The sequence below is a fragment of the Sminthopsis crassicaudata genome, chromosome 1 (genome assembly GCF_048593235.1).
Source record: "Sminthopsis crassicaudata isolate SCR6 chromosome 1, ASM4859323v1, whole genome shotgun sequence".
In the NCBI taxonomy this organism is placed as follows: domain Eukaryota; kingdom Metazoa; phylum Chordata; class Mammalia; order Dasyuromorphia; family Dasyuridae; genus Sminthopsis; species Sminthopsis crassicaudata.
The window spans coordinates 152,191,144-152,208,694 of record NC_133617.1 but is presented as its reverse complement, the minus strand read 5'-3'; the positions used below and the strand labels follow the sequence as shown (position 1 = coordinate 152,208,694).

Sequence of the window (17,551 nt, the reverse complement as noted above, 5' to 3'; positions counted from 1 at the left end):
GCAATACTTTTACATATATTTTATGCATTTTTGAGTTTCTGAACTTTTTTGTGTTATCTGCTGGCCTTTGCAGCTATGAAACTCCCCCCCCCCCCGCCCACTCCACCCCAATTCCCATTTAATTGCAGATGCTAACTTATGATATATTGAAACCCCAATGGGAAAAGTCATGATGTGGAAGGGATAACTATATATTTGCTGTTAATGTATGTGCCAGTAGATTACTGCTTTAATTTTTGCCTATGTATACCCAGGGCCTTGCACTTAATAAATGGTTTTGAACTGAATTGAGTAGAGGCAAACACCCCTTAAATATAGCCTTTCCAAACTTAGAAAATATGTTCCCACCAGTTAAAACCACACCATAATGATTCTTCCTTTTCCAGAATAGCTTTAAGATATGTTTTAAAGAAAGCTTGTGACATTATTCTCATAGATTCAACCTAAAACAACAGGTTAGCATCCTCATATGGTCTCAATAATGGATGATTTAGAATAATTTTGGAGAGTTTAGGACTTAATGATGATTAAATGTGGCATGTCAAGGGGCTTATTCTCTTGTGGTCTGCTTGTGACTTAACTTAAGTTGAAGTTATTTTTGTAACTTAAAGCTTGGTCTTGACCTGTTATACAGAGACAATCTAATGATTTACTGAAGTTTAAGCAGACTCTTTTACAATTTGAACCAGAGATACAGAATTGGAAGAGACTCCAGGTGTTTCCTAGTACTGCTCTCTTGTTTTACTAATGAAGTAAGAGTCCTGGAGAATTTAACTGATAAGCAATGACCTTACTAGTTTTTCCATGATTTGAAATCATTTTTTTTCAGTCATTATGTTTGCACATCTGCATCTCCATGTATCCATTGCATAGTCTGTTTTGAGGTAGCATTTAGGTACTAGGAGGCTATTAAAGTTTTTCTTAAGCAATTTCCAATTTTACTCAAATTTACAATTTTTTCAAGTATTTACAATTTTATTCAAATTGCCTTTTCTTCATGCCCTTTTAAATAGGGCAGTTAGATGGCAAAGTAGATAGGCCCACTCAGGAAGATTCATCATCCTGAGTTCAAATCAGGCTTGTGTGTGATCCTGGGCAAATCACTTAATTCTGTTTGCTTCAGTTTCCTCATATGTAAAATGATCTGGGGAAGGAAATGGAAAACCACTCCAATATGTTTGTCAAGAAAACCCCAAATGAGGTCAAGAAGAAAGAGACAACTGAAAAAATGACTGGGCAATAACACCATGTCCTGGATAAATAGCTGTCAATTGCTTATTTCAAGAGCAGCTTTGGTACTCCTTTTCAATGGCAGGTCCCAAGGTACTACTCCCCAGACCCCAGACAAAATTGAAATATCATCCATCTTCCTTATTTACATGCCAGTTTCCTATTCCTCACAACTCTCCCTTTCTGAATTCTAAGCACAATATGTCTTCATCCTGCTTCCTGTCTGTCCAAAGTCTGGCAAGATAATGTCCTGCTTTATCCTGTGCTAGCTTCCACTAATCATAATTTCTCATTCCCTAATTGTGAAAGCTCTTAGGTACAAGGAATGAACACTGATTTTCTGATGAAGGTAATTAACTCAAAGGTATGAATGACTGAGGAGGTTTAATATTCAGTTTCTTTTTAAAAGATGGAATCCAAATAAGTGAAATAGGTGACAACATATTTTGGAATAGGGGGAAGATTGTTGGTATCCTGTTTCTATTTCTTAGCTCTCACTCAAGCCTTAAAAACAGAATTATTCAACATGATTTTTTCACTTCCAAAAGAATGCTAACTTGCATCCTAGATACTAAAGACCTCTTTTTTGAAACATGTCTTAATTTAGGTACATACATGTCTCATACATCATGTCTCATACAGGAAACTTTGAAGAAAAATCAAATGGCTCAGAAGATTTCTGCCATAACTTTGTAATTTTTTATCTTAAGGATTAATTATCAATACCATCCAGCTTTGTCAAAAGAAAAAGAAAAAACATCTTAAGTAATCAAATGAGTGACTCTAAATCTTTGCCCTTTTTTTTTCCCAAAAGGAAAACTTACAACAGGTGAAAATTATCTCAATAAACAATCCACTTGTTTTCCTGAATGCCAAGAAGTTTCATGCTGATTTAATGAATACAATTCAGAAAAATAATGCCAATAACCAGCCACTTGATGATATCAACAAGGTAGGAATGCTATTCCATCAATAGAAATTCAAATAAAAAATCTGTAACTATAACAAAATTAAAAAGTAGATAGACAAACCTCCAATAAAAACTGAAATGTTATTATCCCTTGCTTTCTTACTTTTATTCATTTATTCAATAAGTTAGCAAATAATTTATTGAGTGACTATTATATTTAAGAACCTGTACAAAGTACTTTGGGGAGATAGGATCTAAGTTCCTCAAAAAGAAATACTTTACTTTGTATTTATAATTTATAGCCCAGTTACTAGTACCTTGCCTGAAATATAGTAGATACTTAATAAAAGCTTGTCGATTTATTGATAAAAAGAAATTATTCAGGGGACATCACAACTATCTTTAAATATTTACTGGGCTGAAAGATAGTCATCTATTCAGAAGATAGAATTAGAAACAAAAGTTTTAAGAGAGGCAATACTGGTCTTGTAAGGAAAATTCTTCCAATTAGAATCATTCAATAAGTGGAATAGGCTTTCTTGAAAGGCTCAAGAGTCTTCCTTCAATGGAACCTTTCAAGAAAAGCTCAGAATGACCATATCCTAGGGTAGAGAGGGAAAGGAAGAGGGGAAATAGAAGAGGGAGAGAATATGTAGCTCAGAAAACCTGACTAGTCTTATCCTATCATTTGAGAGGAAACCAAAGTATATCATAGTGGGGATTTCTCTTTGGGTATTGCTTGTACTAGATAGTTGCTGAAATCCCACCTAATCTTGTGGTTTCATGAATTTTTTGTCCAATGAAAGAGGAGCAAATCATCCCTGTGTTGAAATAGCTCTCCATCTAGTAGGCAACATATCCAAGATCTACAAGACAAGGAAAAATGTGTGAGAGAAGTAAATTCTTTGATTATTATGATACAGACAAATTTGGCTTCCCTTATCAAGTCACAAATAATCTAACTGAATTTTCATTTTAGTTTGAATTAATCATCTTTCTTTTCACTTATAATAATTGAATCCTTAAGATCTTTCTCATATATCCTAACAGTGAAAAGTTCCCTGAACAAATTAGCCTATAATAATTTATCCTTTTTCTGATTATTTAGAATACCACTCATATGACACTGAACATATATCATTTTTTTATTGTTAATTGATTTTACTTTGTATATGTTTTATCTCCCAAGTAGATTAAAAATTCCAAGAGGACAGGGGCTATGGATGCGTCTTGCTTTTATTACCCACAACTGTTCTTTTTTCATATCCATGAGTGCTAAAATTCCTTAATCTTTTATATTTGTTTTGTATAATTTCATCATGATCCTTTCATTGTGCCCTCTGACCATAATTTTGATGGTAACTATTTAACAACCAGTTCACCAAAAAGCACAAACTCTTTTTAGTTTAATTTTCATTATTAACATATTGTCAATCACTTTCTTTATGAAAAAAAAAACCAATAAATGAAGCTCGTATTTGTATTGTTTGCTGATTTTGGAGGTATAAACACTCAAACTAAAAATGTTTCTCATTAGAGACAGTATCTATTGGCAGGCAAAAGCTTCTATTGTTAACCCCAGGTAAACTAATTGGCATTGGGGAATATGTTCTAATACAGAATCCTGACCCAGATTTTCACACTACAGAATTTCCACAAGAGAGAAACACCACCTTGGTATAAAGTTCCACAGATTAGCATTAAGCTTTTGTCCTGATATTAACCGAGCATTCATTTCCATTGATATTGATCATTGAAATAGGTAAATTATGGTTCAGTCACTGGCAGTGATTCTTAATAGTATTTTTGTGTGTGTGTCATGAATCCCTTTGCTAGTCTGGTGAAGTCCTTGACCCTCTTAAGAATAATATTTATTGCCTATATTTATAAAAGAAGGAAGTACTAAATTTATGTAGACATAAGTGAATTTTTCCCCATCCAAATTCATAGGCTCCTTGAGATCTATTCACAGATCCTCAAAGGATCTATGTACCCCAGATTGATTCCTTGGTTTAATATAAATGACAATGTTTCTGTGACTTGGAACACAACTCTCTCCTTGGAATTCAAAGTCTGATATAATAGAATTTCAGAAAGAAGTGGCAGGCATACTGAACTTGGAATTATAATACCTGAGTTTGACTTTCAATTCTATTCAGTTCTCTTACTTAAACTATATTTTTTTCTAGGAAACACATGGATAGATCACTGACTTTGGAATCAGGAAGATTTTTCTTCCTGAATTCAAATCTGACCCCAGACACTTACTAGCTGTGTGACCCAAAGTTTTCTCATCTATAAAATGATCTGGAGAAGGAAATGGCTAACAACTCTAGTACTTTTGATAAGAAAACCCTAAAATTCTCTCGTGAAAAGTAGGTTATAATAAAAACAAATAGATGGCCTTTAGCTCTATTAACCTATATAGTTTTTGGTAAACTCTTAGGAGATTATAAGATCCTTGGAGACAGTTTTGTTTGTTCACTTGCTTATTTGTTTTGTCTTTGTATATAGCTAGTGCTAGGACAGGACCTTTTATATATTAAGCCCTTAGCAAATAATTTTTGGATTGAGGAAAATTTGATTTTCTTTTTAACCTGAAAAGTTGAGAAGGATGGTATGGATTGAGACGTAAGAACTAATACTTGAAATAAACTGTTTCTCTTACATATTGTTTTCTTTTTAGTGTGAACAAAATACATTGCTCAATTCTACTTCCAATGGTACCTGCAATGGTAAGTTAGTCATTTATTCAGTTAATTAAAAACAATCCAACCTAAATAATAGTGGAATCAAGGTGAAGGGGGAGATGCCAATTTTTATTTTTTGTTTTCATTTTCTGATTGTTTTGTTTGTGAAATGCACTTAATCCTCTCAAAATAAGACATTTTCATATACTGAAATATATTTTAAAAAAGCTATGGAATAGAACAAGCATTTCTGTAATATGGTACAATAAAAAGATGATTGCACTTGAAATTGCAAATCTATTTTGCCCAATTTGCTATTTCTTTTAAATAAACAGCAATATTACCATGTAAATTTATTTTTTTCCCTTTTTTTCTCTCCCCTCCCATACAAATAGCTACAATTAGATACACATAGGTTTATGTGTATATGTATGTGTATATATATGAATAGATATATAAGTGTTTTATATATTTTACTGATTATCTGTTCTTTCTCTGGATGCAGATATCTTTCTTCATGTCCTTTATAGTTAATTTGGGTATTTGTAATTAATTACAATAGTCAAAAATAATTTATTTGTTTAAAATTGTTCTTAAAACAATATTGCTGTTACTGCATATAGTATTCTCTTGCTCCTTTTAATTTCCTCTTCATTATATCATGCAAATCTTTTCATGTTTTTTAAGAATGATTGAGCTCATCATTTCTTATGGCCACAGTTATGTTCCTTAACAGTAATTTACTAGAGTTTAATTAGCCATTCCCCAATTGATGGACATCCTTTCAATTTCTAGTTCTTTACCACCACAAAGAGAGCTGCTATGAATATCTTAGAACATTTTGCCCTTTGCCCTAATCAACTTTGGAAACAGACTTAGTAGTGATATTACTGGGTTAAAGGGACATAGGGAGTTTAATAACTATTTGGAGGTAATTTTAGTTTGCTCTCCAAAATGGTTGGATTAGCTCATAATTCCACCAACAATTAATAAAGTATTCCAATTTTGCCACATTCCCTTAAATATTTGTTACTTTTACCCTTCTATCATTTTAGGCAAACTGGTACATATAAAATTTTTCTCAAGGTTGTTTTAATGTGCATTTCTCTAATCAATAATGATTTAGATAATTTTTTGTATAACTAAAAAGTGTTTTGATTTTTTCATTGGAAAACTGCCTGTTCATATTCTTTGATCATTTATCAATTGGGGAATGATTGGTGTTTTATATATTTGAAAAATTTCTTTATTTATTTTTAGATAAGATCTTTATCTTAAAAAGTGTCTATAAAATTTCTCCCGCAATTTTTTTCTTTTCTTCTGATCTTGGCTACATTTGTTTTATTTGTGTAAAATCCTTTTTAATTTAATGTAATAAAACTATCCATTTTATACCTAACTTTATACGCTATCTCTTGTTTATTCATAAATTAATAATCTATCCAAAAATCTGATTAGTAATATGTTCCATGTTGTAATTTTATTGTACAACCTCTCTTTATATCTATATCATGTATTCATTTGGATTTTTATCTTGGTATATGGTATAATATCTTTAATACAACAAGAGATTGTGGCAATACTCTCAGTGTCAAATCAAAGCATTTATCAGTATAATTAAGCCTAACATGTCATATTTATAAGTAATAACCAGATAAAAAAAGCAAGGGTAGCTTTAAAAATAGTGATCAGTTTTCTCAGGTAAATAGCAATTCTAATCTTTCCTTGATACTTAGCTCTGTGACCTTAAACAAATGATTTAGCCTCAATCAGCCTGCTTCCACATTTGTAAAATGGGATTAATAGTAGCATTTACCTCACATTATTGTTGTAAACATCAAATGTGATAACATTTGTAAAGTGCTTTGCAAAACTTGAAACACTGTAAATACTAGTAATGATGATGATGATGGCAGCTAGTTGGTGCAGTGGATATAGTATAGGGCCTGGAGTGAGAAACATACGTCTTTGAGTTTATCTGCCTTTAAACACATAATAACATGTGAATCTGGGTAAACCCTGTTTGCCTTAGTTCCTAATTTGTAAAGTGAGTTAGAGAAAGAAATGGCAAAGTACTCTGGCATTTTTGCCAAGAAAGTCCCAAAAGATGTTTTGAAGAAAAGAGCACAATTGAACAACAATTATTATTAATACTGTCAGTATGATAGGCACCATGCCTATATCATAGGGATATAAAGAGGCAAAAAACAAAAAATAAGTCCTCTCAAATTACTTACAGTTTAATAGAAAAGTTATCTTGTGGCAATTAAAAATATTTGAGAGACATAGTTTCTGGATAATTTAATCATTTTATTAATAAGACTAGCATGTTACTAATAAAAGGACTGTTATTTGCCCATCTCTCTTAAGGTGGCAGGCTCAGGGTTATATGTTCTTTTGGAAGATGAGTAGCATTTAACTGACTTTAAGACAGTATGGGCTATATTAAAATAAGGGGCTGAGAGTGATATGATATTATTCTTGGACCAGTTTAGAGATAGCTAATCAAAGACTTTATCCCCACCCAAATCTGAGAACACAATGAGCTTCTCTACCTTAGATTAAACACCTTGTAAGGTTGGGTCAGGTCTGAGTAAGATTGAAGAGAATTAATTCAATCTCATTATTAGTAATGTCCTTCAAGAAACTGAACTTTTTACTTGTTAAAATCAGGACATTAGAAGAATGGGAGAACTCTGGATTTCCCCAAGTTGTTGGTTATTAATAACTATTTCTCTCGCTATGTACAAACAAGTTATATAGAGTTATCTATCCCTTCCTTATCACTACTTTCCCCATCACAGTTTCAATAATATTGTGGTTTGGCATAAGGAATTAAGTGGGAATTTTGGAGCAGTTTTGTGTAATCTTTAGACAACAATTGAAGGCCAGTAATTTATATAGAAAAAGTTTGGAAACTCAGGCATTTAAAAAAATCCAAATTCTACAGTAAGGTTCTGTAATGTCCTACCCACCTCCCAGGGAAAGGAAATAACTCTTCTCTGGTATGAAGGGAGGACCAAAAATTTTTTACACAAATTTTCTAGAACATGGGGTCACTGTACTGTATCCCTGCTCCCTATAACGTGGATAAAGAATAACTATATGTGTGTATATACATTTGTATGTATGTCTATATGTGTACACATATATAATTTTCATATGCATAGTTTTATTTATATATATATATGTATATATATATTTATCTGAGATAATAGTATTCTCTTGAAAGCTATTTGTGATATCAGAGCTTTTACTGTTGAGATGAATAAAATAAAGATTCTTGGAAAGAAAGGAAAGGGAAGGGAAGTAAGGTTGAGAAATTTTTCATCCTTATCGGTGATTTCACAGGTATAGGATCTTGTAAGGAAATTTTGTTTACTTTTCTATGTAGTTCACAAATATTCTGCAACATAGAATCTTAGCTACGTAGATCATCAGATTATTGGTAGTATTGAGGTGTTGGGGATGTGTTGCAATGTCTCTGAAAGAATTCAAGCTTAGACAGCTTCCACCTAAGTAAAGGCTTTTTGATGAGATTTATACACTCAGTGTGCTGGCCAAGCTCCCTGAAGGAGAGAGCTGCCCAGCAAAGCAAGACAAGGATTTTTATCATGTGGATAATGCTGATTACTTTACAAAATATACAAATTTTGAGGTAATAGGATGAGTTACCTAACATGAGGAAGTCTAAAGCCTTGGTAGAACTGTGTGTGTGGTTACTGAATGCATACAGAAAAACCCATAAAAGGGGGCTATTAATGTATGCTAATAATATTATAAATAGCATGAGTTCACTCAAGACACCCAAGCAAAGAAAGTGCAGGCACTGCATTAGGGAAAGTCCTTTCTGTGGATTGAAATCCAATGTTCTGCACTATATCCTAGTAGTGCGACTTTCTTATTGGCTGTTTTCTGTGGTATGTCTGAACCAGATGATATGGTTACAGAACATGTTGGCCTGCTTGTCAATGAGTGATTAATGATTTCTCTGGGGTTTGGGCTCAGGGCAGCAAATCAGAATCCCATCAGTGGGTATTAGAGGTTTTACTTTAAGCTGGATTGAGAAAAATGCTTATGATAATGGTATTGTGGAGAACTCAATAGTGTTTTGTTTTGTTTTTTGTTTTTTGTTTTTTTTTAATTTTGACCACTGAGTTAAAAACAATGAGTCCTTATATGATTTTTGCTTTTATCTATATGCATTTAAAGTTTTATTTGATCCTAAATGTTTTTTTTTTTTTTTTTTTTTTTTTTTTTACACATAGTTGATAATGAGTGACTCATTGACAATCATTGTGGAAGTTTTTATCTTTGTAGTTTTGGACCTAAATTACTTGTTATCTGACCCACCAATGAATCATAGCAAGGCTTTTAATAGGTATATGTGGAAAATATCCTGAATGAAAGGCTTTAATTGTCTATTTTGTAGGAGAAAAGGTGGTGCACTCATCATGAAATTAAGCTCTCTGGTCATAGATGCTGGTTAATTCTTTGTCAAAATTTAAATGTATTGGTATGTAGTTTGGAAATAGCCACATTTATCCTATACTGAGGGATGCTTCAGTGATTAGGTGTAGCTACTGTATTTGAATATGGCCCAAGCTTGCTTTCATCCTGTTTAGAAAAGATTTGTAGTGTGAATTTATTTTATTTTTCAATTGCTTTGGTTACTTTACTTAGAAGCTTAGAGTAAAAGAATGACCATGAAGGTAGATGAATGCAATAAGAGAATTGAAAGGAAAAGGTTACAAAATGGAACCTTTCCCCATTTCTGAAAAGCATTTAAGAAAACTCATTAAATGCTTCTTTTGAATGACTTTGTTGTTTGAGAATACAGCAATAGTTCTGATTCTCTTTTGATATCTTTCCTTCCAGTACCACTTGGTGCCATAAACATCCATTTATCTTACTGTGCTCCTCTTCCCCTACCAAAAAGAAAAAAAAAATCTCCAGGATTGAAATGTAGAGTCTTGCTCATTCCTGTTTTAGGTATTTAAGTCAGCTTGACACTCAAATTAGGCAGTAAAAAGCTATGTTAGTGACTTGCCTAATGAACATGAACAACAATAAAGGCTCTGATCTCATGTACTGGGATCCTATTATTTTTTTCATTGGGTTAATAAGTCATCAGGATTCTGCAGCTGCTACTTTCCAACCTAAAAGAGGCAAAATTTTAAAGGGCTGCCTCTGGTCTCATGGTTATTTTTCCTTCGCTTACCTTTTACTTAAAAGATGCCCTCTGAGCGCTTTTAAATCTCAAATATTAGCTTCTTGTACAACATCCTGGTTGTTGATGATCCCTGCTGAGTATTTGTACAAAGTTTTTGAGAGGATGTAGTACCAAAAATAACATGATGTTATTCCCACATAGGTTACCTCCCTATTACAAAAATAAAATTTGAAGGTTAAAATGAATTATGGGAAGAAAAAAATAGAAAAAATACATTTTTTTTTCTTGAAGGATTTGACTGTTTCTTGATCTTGTTGTTGCATAATAAGATTCCTGAGGCCAACACTGAATCTAGGGTACTTGCCATTGTAATGATAATAATAATGATTATTTTAAGGTTTGCAAAGAATTTTGCATGCATTATCTCTGATGTTCACAATAATTCTTTGAAGTATGTACTTCTATTATCATTGTTTTACAGAGGAGGAAATTGAGGCTGAGAGAAGTTTAAATGATTTGTCTTGAGTCACACACATACAGGTCTTAGAGATAGGATTTGTATTCATCTCTTTCTGATTTTAAGTCCAGTTCTCTACAAGTGTCTAGAGTAGCCAAGTAATAGATTTCAAGAGGTATAAAGCCTAATTCATTGTGACTTTGTCAAAGTTAATTAGTAGTTGTTTGGTATTCTTTATTCTTTTGCCTCATATTGAATCATTGGTAATTTAAAACACAATTAAATCTTTCTTTGGAATAAAAATTGATCCCTATACACTGAAACTTAATTCAGTCATCAAGGCTTTAAAGCTTTTTAAAATTGAAAAATAGTAATATTATATTTTTATTGACTTGGAGAAGGGGAGTAAAATCAATTTCCCAAATATAAAAAAAAATCCTGCATAAACACATTCTTTTAAGCCAGCAGTTTTCAAGCTTTTTGGACTTGGGAGCCCCTTCTACTCTTAAAAGTTATTGACAATCCTCCATATCTCAAGGGAGTTTATGTGAACTATATTTATTGATATTTACCATATTGAAAATAATTTTGACTTTAACTGTTCCCTGAAACAATCTCAGGGATCCCTCGAAATCCCCAGATCACATTTTGACACTGTTACTTTAGGCCAACAGCCTCTTAATATTTTCCTGGTAGCTAAATGCAAAAATGACATGTTAAATGCTCTGTTCTCATTGTTTTCTATGCATCCTCCATTATTGGAAATTGAAACTCATGAATGACTTCATCTTGTGTGATTCTTATCCATTTCTTTTCTTGAACAAATTATTTGTGACAGGTTCAGAGTTTTGGGTGTCTCTTTCCAGTTTTTTTTTTTAATATTTTATGATAATCAATGAAACCCTAAGATGTCCCTTATGCCTTTCACTTCCACTAATGACTGATTCACCTCCTTTTTGGTTCATACCTGTCCTGAGGTAGAGTTTATATTTGCTACCACCTTCCAAGCACAAATCATTGCTGCCAATATCTGATGGATATTCTCATTCTTTTCACCTCGAATCCTTTAGATCTGGAAGGGAATATATAAACCATTTAATCAAATTCCTTTATTTTACATATGAAAAATCTGAAGCCCAAATTGAGAATTAATAATGTTGCCATTATTTATTCAATATTTATTAATAAATAGCTACTGCATTCTAGGCTATGAATTTTTTTTAAAGAATTCGTGCCACCAAGGTGTTCTCATTCTCTGAGGAGAAAAAAACATGCAGTCATGATAGAATAAACAGTAAATATGTTGTCATTTAGGGGTGAGGAAGAACTATCAGATGAAGAATCAGGAATGTGTCATAATAAGACATAATGCTTGGTCTGAGTTTTGAAATAGAGATTCCATGAGCTTTAAGGGAAGAGAGAACATATTCTAGGCATCGGGGGAGGGGAACAGCCAGTATACCAGCACAGAAATGAGAATTGTAATGTGTTATGAGGGAGCCAGTTGAGTTGGAACTTGGAATGTGTAAAAGGAAGTATTGTGTTTCAAGCCTTGAGCTTCTCTCAAATATGAACTCTTTTATTTCCTGATCTATTGTACTTCTTCCCTCTTCTTCAATTTTAATGTATACACTTAATCTGTTTACAGATTGTATCTTCCTAATAGAATGTAAGTACAAGATAGAAATAAATGATAAGATTTGGTAACTGATTGACCATGTAGGATCAGGGAGAGAGTGGAGTCTAGAATGACACTGAAGATCTAGGTGACTATAAGGATATTATTTCTTCGAAAATAAATAGTGACATTCAGAGGAGGAGTAGATTTTGAGGAAAAGATAACGAATTCTATCTTGAAAATATTAAGTTTGATATGTCTACAAGATAGCAGATGGCAATGACCATATGTGACTGGAGATTGTCACAGGACTTAATATAAAGATCTGGGAATCATCTGCATAGAGAGTAATCATTGAGATTCTAGTAATTGAACTTAGGAGAGCTGATGAGGTTACCAAATATATTAAAGAGAAATAAGAAGAAGGCTTAACATAGAGGAGATTCTAACAGTTGGATGGATGGATGGAAGACTATCCTGGATTAATATCTAGGAAAACAACTTTGAAAGACTCAAAAAGTCTGCTCAATGCAGTAATCAATACTTTTTCAGAAGACTGATGATGAAGCAGAAGTAGTAGATTAGACATACAGACATCTATAGACATAGTCAATATGTTGACTTGCCTTGCTTGACTATATGTATTGGTTGCAAGGGAGGGCTTCTATTGATTTGGTGAAGAAAGTCTTGGTAGGTAATTAAAGTGATTCAAAAAAGGAACATAGAAAAGAATCAATGAAGCATTTAAAACACATAGAAGAGAGCAGAAGAAAGATCCAAATAAAACAGATAAGCAGAACACTTTTGTGCTATTATTTTATATTTAATATACATTGTAAAGCAACAAAACTACATATAACAAGTTTAGTTTTACACACAGTATTCTTTTTCATATTTGTTAAAGCCATAAAAATAATAATAGCAATCATATCCAACAAAGGAGAGACTGAGAAAGAACAATCATACAGAGAGATCTATGTCACCAAAATCCAGAATGAGGAAGAGAAAGAATATACAGAGAAGATGATCAGCAGGGTCAAAAGATGCAAAGAATTTAAGAAGGGATGGAAACTAAAGAAATTTTGATTTATCCATCAAGAGGCCATTTATAAATTGGAGAAATCAATTTCAAATGAAATCAGCAGTTGGAGCAGCATGGGGGGAGGTGAAGAGAGCTCCAGGCAAAAGAGTGGAAACAGGTGTTTTTTCTAAAAGCAGAATTATAATGGGAATAGTGATGGATAGGGAAGAAGAAGAAGGAGATTATGGGCTAGGATGGAGCTGTAGATCCTAATACAGTTTCAGTTGCAAAAACAATTAATTTAGTGATACTGTAGAGTTAGGTTAGTAAAAAGTGACATATTGTGTCACTGGTACATTCTCTCCCCTGCACCCCTCACCCCAAGAAAAAAGGACAGAACACAGTAAACTAGGCTATTGGTACTGAATTAAGGGCACTTTTCTCTCTTCTGACTATTTTCAGGGAACTGAAAGATTGGGGAAGATCATGTCTTGTAAAGATCATAACATCATTGATTTAAATATGGAAAGTATCATAGAGATTATTAGGTTCCCTCTTCCTACCCCCTTATTTTTACAAAGGGAAAACAGGCCTAGAGAACTTAAATCAACGTGCCTAGTGTCACTTAGCCTAGTAAGTGTCTAAAGGAGTATTTAAATCCAGGTCTTCTCAACTCTAACCATTAGACAACAGTCTCTTCTTCCTTTCTACTCACTGGTCCTTAGGAGAGAACAGAGGATCCACAGACCCTTACGGTTGCCAGAATTATAGAGTGATGAAAGAGGGGCAACATGTCTAGAAAGTGTTCCTCAGGTGGTGTCCAATTGAGAGTTCTCCATCCAGCATTAGTTGTGTAGACTGCGCAACCGGGTTACCTTGCCTCCTTTCCCAGGGAGTTGGGGAGATTTGAATCTGAGTACCTGAACTGATCTTGCCTATATACCCCAAGAGTTTTGAGCTTCCAGGTTTGAGAAGAGAATGTTTGGGTATCTAATCCATGCATTTGCATTTGGTTTTGTTCCTTTAAATCTCCCTCTCCCTCTCCCTCTCCCTCTCCCTCTCCCTCTCCCTCTCCCTCTCCCTCTCCCTCTCCCTCTCCCTCTCCCTCTCCCTCTCCCTCTCCCTCTCCCTCTCCCTCTCCCTCTCCCTCTCCCTCTCCCTCTCCCTCTCCCTCTCCCTCTCCCTCTCCCTCTCCCTCTCCCTCTCCCTCTCCCTCTCCCTCTCCCTCTCCTTCTCCCCCAAGAGTTTTGAGCTTCCAGGTTTGAGAAGAGAATGTTTGGGTATCTAATCCATGCATTTGCATTTGGTTTTGTTCCTTTAAATCTCTCTCTCCCTCTCCCTCTCCCTCTCCCTCTCCCTCTCCCTCTCCCTCTCCCTCTCCCTCTCCCTCTCCCTCTCCCTCTCCCTCTCTCCTTTTCTCCCTCTCTCTCTCTTCCTCTTTCCCTCTCTCCCTCTCTCCCTCTCTCTCTCTCTCTCTCTCTCTCTCTCTCTCTCTCTCTCTCTCTTCTCTCTCTCTCTCTCTCTCTCTGTATATCTATCTATCTATATATATATATATAGATATATAAATATGCATATTTATGTGATTTGTTTCACTGAGACAGGAAGAAAAGGAGACTCTTAGGCAACTTAAGTATTACAGTGGATAAAAGTCAAAAAGACTTGTGTTCAAATTCAGCCTTAGATACATATTAGCTGTGTGATCTCAGGCATGCCATTGAACCTCTGCCTTGAATTTCTCATTTGTAAAATAGATATAATAATGACATCTACTTTCCAGGATTGTTAGGATCAAATGAGATAATATTTATTCAGTACTTAACACAATGCCAGATGCATAGTTGGTGCTATATAAATGCTTATACTATATTGCTATTACCACTACTCCTACTTCTATATTGCTACTACTGCTATTACTACTACTATTGATACTACAATTACTAATACTGCTGCTGCTTTTACTACTACTACTATTATTACTACTACTTCTGCTACTATTACAACTACTACTGCTACCACTGTTATTACTACTACTGCTGCTATGACTATTACTACTACTGCCATTACTGCTACTGCTACTACTACTACTACTACTACTACTACTACTACTACTACTACTACTGTTACTACTCCTACTGCTATTATTACTATTACTACTACTATTACTACTACTGCTGCTACTACTACTGCTGTTACTATTATTACTGCGGTTACTACTACTACTAATGCTACTACTGCTATTATTACTATTACTACTACTGTTACTATTACTACTACTGCTGCTGTTAACTATTATTGTTTCTGTTCTGTTATTACTATTATTACTACTACTGCTGTGACTACTATTACTACTACTGCTACTGCTACTACTACAACTACTACTGTTGCTACTATTAGTACTGTTACTGCTGCTACTATTATTATTGCTACTATTACTACTACTACTATTACTACTACTGGAAAAAGGCAAGGGTTTTCTGGAGAGTGGGGGATGTACTAAAACAGTGAGGCTACTTAATCCCTTAGACTAAGGAAATAACCTGTCCTTAATAAAAGGAGAAAAGAGTAGACAGAGGTTGTCAGACCCCTGAGGGCCTAGCAGCAGAGTGCTTCTTGTGTTAGGTTTCCAGCATAACTTCTTGGGCAAACCTGTGACTACTAGTGGTTTCTGACTCTTGGTGACCTCATAAGGGGTTTTCTTGGGAAAGATAATGGAGTATTTTGCCATTTCCTTCAACAGTGAACCAAATAGGGATTAAGAGACCTGCCGAGAGCACACAATTAGTGAGAATCTGAGGTGAATTTTGAATTTGGGTCTTACTGTCTGAAGACCCAACACTGAACACAGAGGTGATTGTGACTGTATCTAATTCTTTTTACTGAACAGAATCATACAACTGGATTATTTTGCCCCCTCGTGGTCAAATTAAGTAAATCTATGCTGTTACAGATTCTAAATATTTCAAAGAAATCTGTGGTTCATTCATTGCCCAGAGACTGAAGCTGAATATGACCCTCTAGTCTCAGTAGGCAGTATTACATGAGGCAGGTAGTACAATAGATGGAACAGTACGCCTAGAGTCAGAGAGACCAGAATTTGAATCTCATCTCAAAATTTATTATTTATTATACTGGGTAAGTAAGGTCTCTGCCTCAGTTTCTGTAAAATGTAGTATCCACTTCCCATGGTGATTATGAGAATGAAATAATATAAAATTTGTACAGAATTTAGCACTGTGCCTAGTACATAGTAGATGTTAGGTGAATGGTAGTTTTTGTCATTATTACATAAGTTGGTACCAAAAATATTAGTCACCTGGGAACACCTTTTTAATTAAGAGCTTGCCCTTTATTGCTTTGAAAACCCAGAGTCCTTATACACCGTAATATAATTGTACAAGTATAATTATATTTATAGATAACTTAAAATGATTATACTATATTTATAACATATACATATATAATCAAATTTATATTATGCATAATTATATTGTTGTTGTTTTGTCCTTTGTTCTCCAAGAAAACATGACGTCAGGGAGGTGATACCATGACATGCAAGCATTTAGATTTAAGTGAGGGAGGATGTGCAAGTCACCTTCTTCACCTTCCTCTCCAGAGCCATCTGGTCCAGTGGCCAGGTGTAGATCAGGATGACTGGAGATGGCTCTCATGCAATGGGAGACCTTGGTCTTTTTAAGCTTAGGTCTTCTACAGGTTTCAGTCTGACTGAGGCCACTTCCATTCAGTGATTGGTAGCAATTGAGGCAAAGAATCTCCTCTTTCATCTCATCTAAAGAAATATAAATAAGTGAATCTGGGAGGGGAAGACCCTCAGGGTTTCTGGTCAGAGGAGAAATGATTGCTATTTACATTCAATCTGAGTAAATCAGGATCCAAACAAGGACTTAGTGGGGCTTGGCCTAGGACCCACTGGTAGCCAATGAGAATCAGATTGGTTTTGGTTTAAGGCATTGTCCTTAAGAAGGAAATCTACCCAGTAAACTCCAAGATGTTTTAGGAGGGTTCAGAGATACAAAAGAGAAAAATCAATGCTTTTAAGAGCATCTATAGGTAAGGATCTGACATCCTTTATGGGCAGAAAGAGGTAAAGAGAGAAGGAGGAAAAGAGGGAGGGAAGGAGGGAGAGAGAGAAAAAAGGAGGGTAGAGAGGGAGAGGAGGAGAAAGAAAAGGAGGAAAAGAGGGAGAGAGGAATAGAGAAAGGAAATGAGGAAGGATGGAGATGTATATATTAAAATAAGATATAACCATGTATTATATATTAAAATAATATATAGCCATATATAGTTATATATCATATTATTATATTTATATGTTATATAATATATTATATTTATATATTAAATATATAATTATATATTAAAACAATATATAATCATGTATTATACTTACATATTAAAAGAATATATAGCCATGTATTACATCTAGTTATA

The 17,551-nt window shown here is 34.1% G+C and overlaps 1 protein-coding gene across 3 annotated transcripts in view; it reads left to right on the top strand.

Moving 5' to 3' along the window:
• SLC26A7 (solute carrier family 26 member 7) overlaps positions 1–17,551 on the top strand; it is a 273,392-nt gene that overhangs the window by 243,060 nt on the left and 12,781 nt on the right. For all 3 annotated transcript variants that reach the window (XM_074269726.1, XM_074269721.1, XM_074269713.1), the window contains 2 exons: positions 2,045–2,182; positions 4,827–4,875. In XM_074269726.1, coding sequence (XP_074125827.1) covers positions 2,045–2,182; positions 4,827–4,875 — 187 coding nt within the window. The remainder of the gene's footprint in view (positions 1–2,044; positions 2,183–4,826; positions 4,876–17,551) is intronic.